This window comes from Dipodomys ordii, unplaced genomic scaffold (genome assembly GCF_000151885.1).
Source record: "Dipodomys ordii isolate 6190 unplaced genomic scaffold, Dord_2.0 Scaffold19, whole genome shotgun sequence".
Classification (NCBI taxonomy): domain Eukaryota; kingdom Metazoa; phylum Chordata; class Mammalia; order Rodentia; family Heteromyidae; genus Dipodomys; species Dipodomys ordii.
The window spans coordinates 1,813,640-1,818,025 of NW_012267235.1; the positions used below are offsets into that span (position 1 = coordinate 1,813,640).

General features: G+C 50.2%; 1 protein-coding gene across 1 annotated transcript in view; it reads right to left on the reverse strand.

Annotated features, from left to right (window-relative positions):
- Window positions 1-804: 804 nt before the first annotated feature.
- Mrm1 (mitochondrial rRNA methyltransferase 1 homolog (S. cerevisiae)) overlaps window positions 805-4,386 on the reverse strand; it is a 4,164-nt gene continuing 582 nt past the window's right edge. The window contains exons 2-6 of the mRNA XM_013013076.1: window positions 4,110-4,384; window positions 3,824-3,917; window positions 1,620-1,752; window positions 1,407-1,526; window positions 805-1,300 (exon numbers count right to left, since the gene is read on the reverse strand). Coding sequence (XP_012868530.1) covers window positions 1,128-1,300; window positions 1,407-1,526; window positions 1,620-1,752; window positions 3,824-3,917; window positions 4,110-4,384 — 795 coding nt within the window. The 3' untranslated portion in view covers window positions 805-1,127. The remainder of the gene's footprint in view (window positions 1,301-1,406; window positions 1,527-1,619; window positions 1,753-3,823; window positions 3,918-4,109; window positions 4,385-4,386) is intronic.

The following is a 4,386-nucleotide window of genomic DNA, read 5'->3' on the forward strand; positions in this document are numbered from 1 at the left end:
CAAAAGGAAAAAAATAAAAGCCTGACCCAAACTCCAGAAAGATGAGGATGAAAAACTATGCTCTAGTGGTTTTCGGCCTTGGAAGTTTATGCTAATGCTTAGCTTGGAGCATGATGTAACACACTTGTAACCCCAAGCACTTGAAAGGCTAAGGCAGGAGGCTCTTGAGTTTGATGCTAGCTTAGACTAAGTTCCAAGACAGCCTGAGCTATACAGTGAGAATGACTTAGAAGGAAAATAATAATAAAATTCTACTGGTTGTGTGGCACTCAGTCTGGTGGCAGTGTTGGCTTCATCTATTCATGTATGTTTATTTGTTGAGAGCTGTTACTGTGGGCTCCGATGTGCAGCCAAGATGGAGGACACCACTTGCAGCTTCTGATCCACCTGTGAGCTGACTGAGGCTGAACCTGCCTGGGTTGCACAACAAACAGCAATGCCCTCCTTACCACCAGAGCCTTAAAGGTGAGGGCTTTGGGTCAGGAATCCCTTCCACAGAGCAGGACTGACAGTCACTAAGTGACAAGGTGGTGGTGGTGGTAGTAGTGTGTGTGTGTTGGGGTAAGGAGTGCTAAGGTGGTGGTGGTGGTGGTAGTGGTGTGTGTGTGTGTGCGTGTGTGTGTGTGTGTGTGTGTGTGTGTGTGTTGGGGTAAGGAGTGCTTATTTTCTAGTAAGGCTGCAGCCAGGAGTCTTCCCTCTAGGCGTCTGCAAAAGCTTCCATAAGAAAACTGTGGACCAAAGAGCAAGGCTGCCACCTAATGGAAGAACCAGAGAGAATACCCATTTGTTGAGTGTCAGCTGAACACCAGGTGGTTTTATTTGATCCTCAACAAGCCTGGGGGAAAGGGTGCACTTGTTACCCCACAGGAAGGTCTTTGGGCCTCTTCCACATCCACAAGCCCTCATTTTCCACAGCCCTCTGGCCTGGGCTGTCCAGCTTCCTTCTGATGCCTTGCTTTCCCATCCAGGCCTGGGAAAACAGAAACCCTCCATCCCATCCTAGCCTGGAATTAAATTAACATCTTTAACAAAGGCTTGGACACACACTCTGGCAGAATCTTGAGAGCCCGTGGAGATACGTGCAACCCATCCCAACTCCAGCACAGGACCAATTCAGACAGGCCAAGTCAGCCCCCACTTGGGCTCTGTTTTTCTGACTCTGAAGACAATGCTGAGTGCTGAGCCACTGTGACTCTTTCAAACATAGCCGAAGGATCTTGAGGGTCCTGGAGAAGCTGCCCTCTCTCCTCCTCTACAGGGAGACCTTTCCTCTGGCTGCAGATGGCGTGAAGAAGAATTCCTGCACAAGGAGAGGGAAGAGAGGCAGAGGAGAAGCAGGCCCATGAATATAAATAAGGTTCTTTGACACACAAGTTAACATTAGCAAGAAATAAAAGTACACTTACCTGTAGCCACAGACACATTCAAGGACTCAAGCCCGAGAGGCAGTGGACGCCCAGGCAGGATGGTGAGCAAAAGCTGGCAGGAGGCCAGCACCTCCTGGGACAGACCAGAGCCTTCATTCCCTGCAGGCCAGGGGTCAGAGGGTTAGAGAACCCCAGCTGGAGGTTCTTGGGAAATGAGCCTCTGACCACAGAAAAGCAGGAGCACGCACCTACCCAGCACGAGGAGAGTAGGCCGGTCCCAGACAAACTCCAAGCAGTTCATGATGGGGATCTGAGAAGAGTGAGGGATCTTAGGCCCCAGGCAGCCCACTGTGCCAGCCACAAGCCAGCCCTGCTGGGCTTTGGCCTGGAAGAGGAAAGACATCATGTTCTAGGTCATCAAAATCATCAGAGCCCTGGGCAAGTAGTTTAGTCTTGCCATGTGTGCATTCACTCAAATTTCATCAAGAGCCATTCAATTTAATCAAGTTGCTAAGCACCTCAACCAGACCAGATTCTAGTCTAGGATCTGGGGTAGAGCCAAAACAAAACTCAGAATAAAATCCCAAACTTGTGGAAGGATGATTGAAGTATTTTTTGTTTGCTTTTTGACCAGTACTAGGACTTGAACTCAGGACCTGGGCATTATCCTTTAGGTGTTTTATTTTTTTTTTGCTCAAGACTGGTACTTTACCACCTGTGTCAGTCACAGTTCTCCTTCTGGCCTTTTAGTAGTTAATTGGAAATGAGTCTCACAGACTTTCCTTCTCAGGCTGGCTTTGAACCTCAATCCTCTGATCTCAGCCTCCTAAGCAGCTAGGATTATAGGCATGGGCTACCAGCATCTGGCTTGAAGGCCTCCTTGAAGTGACATTTCAGTGTAGACTTTCAAGATGATGAGGGGCAGCTTATAAAAAGCTAGGGGGATATTTCAGGCATGGAGATCTACATATGCAAAGTCCCATGCCTACCCGGCATGTCTGATGATTAGTATAGCAGCCAGCAGGCAGGCTGTCCAAACAGAACAATGGACACCTAGGACTTCAAAGGCCAGTGAAAGGATCTGGCTTTCACTAAAACATGCAAAGCTTTCAAAAATGCGCCCCCCCCACTTTTTTTTTCCTTTGTCAGTTTTTGGTCATGGGGCTTGAACTCTGGGCTTGAGTGTTGTCCCTGAGCTCTTCAGCTCAAGGCTAGAGCTCTATCACTTGAGCCACAGCGCCACTTCCGGCTTTTTCTGCTTGTGTGGTGCTGAGGAATCGAACCCAGGGCCTCATGCATGCAAGGCAAGCACTCTACCACTGAGCCACCTTCCAAGCCTCCTTCCCCCCCTTTTTTTTGACAGTACTAGGAAATTCAGGCCTCTTGCTTGCCAGGCAGGGGCTCTACCACTTGAGCCACACCCCTAAGCTTTTTGCTTTGTTTGCCAGAGTCAACCTCAGACCATGAACTTCCTACAACACCTTCCAAATAGGCCCTTGTTTTTGTCTCTGTCAGGATTGTTCTATATAGCTCAGGCTGGCTTTGAATTCATGACCTTCCTGCTTTAGCCTCCCAAAAAGCTGGTAGATTACAAGTGAGCACTTCACCCTGCTCATTTTTGTTTCTTCAGGAGGTACTTGTTCAAGGGCTTGGCCACAGTTTGCCTGATGGGGGCTCCCTATGAGAAGGTACATCCAGAAAACACCTCTAGATGTATGTTGTTCAATACAATAGTCACAACCTGCATGTTATTACCGAGTAATTGACACATGACTAGTCCAAATTGATATGTGCTGCATGTGAGAATTTTTTAACTCAGCTGTAAAATGTTACATTAATACATTAATATTTTAAATGCCCATCCATATGTTGGAACCATGAGTTTGGATATACTGGGTAAAATACTAAAACTAATTTCACTTGTGTATTGCTTATATTTTCAACGTGGCTACTAGAAAACCTAAGATTATGTATGGCTTGCATATGGACAGCATTCTCCTAGACAAAACACAAAGCATTCCACCCCCACTTGCAGAAGAAACTTCTTTCAACAGTCAAGAATGGTCAAGGGGGCAACCAAATGTGAGGCAATACTGCCCCCTTGTGCCCCAGTAAGAGAAACACAGAAAAGACTCCAGCGGGCCCCAAGAAAGTCTTCCTGAAGTTGGCCCCTTCCTAGTCTCACCAGGAACACAAATCCCTCGTTCAAAGATCCTTTCAAGCTTTCCCCTAACCCGGGGAATCCAGGTCTCCTACCCACCAGCTACCTAAAGCAGCACGCGCATAACTGAGGAGTTCTTCAGCAGGGAGAGCGACCCTGAGCCCTAATCCTTGCAGAAAGGGCAGAGGATTGACTGAGGTACTTAAAAACTGGGACCTCTCTTTTCCGATGGGCTTCAAGCTAACCCTTTCCATTCCCTTGAAAGAGGCCAAGCCAGGCAGGCTTCCCCATTTACCTGCAACACACCGGGCAGGTCATCCGTGGAGAACACGTCCATCACCTCCATAGCCCCCGCGCTGGCCTTGCTGACTACCGGCGTGAGCGGGCAGCTGCAAGAGTTCCCCGTTCCCCACTTTAAACGGAGTCACCTCAAGCCCGGTGCCCTGCCCACCACCCCCTCGGCCTCCCAAGGCTTAAGGGTGAGAGTTCTGGCGATGGGGAGGCCGGGGGAGAGGGTTCACCCGAGGACCAAGGCTGCACCCTCCAAGTTGGGGACACAGGGGAATAAGGGACCTCCGTGCCTGTTTCTCCGACTGGTGATGACTTTGTCCACTCCGAGGAAGTGAGCGGAACGCAACACAGCCCCAAGGTTCCGGGGATCCTGGAGCCCCTCCAAGACAAGCCACAGTGGCCGGTGGTGGTGGTGGTGGTCTGGGGCGGCCTCCCGGGCTTCCGCGTAAGGCCGGGGCCGCAGGGGGCTCACCTCCATGCACACGCCCTGGTGCACCTGGTAGCGGCACAGGGCGTCCAACTTGTGCCGCGGGGGCCGCAGGACCGGGATGTCCCGCGCCTCGGCCA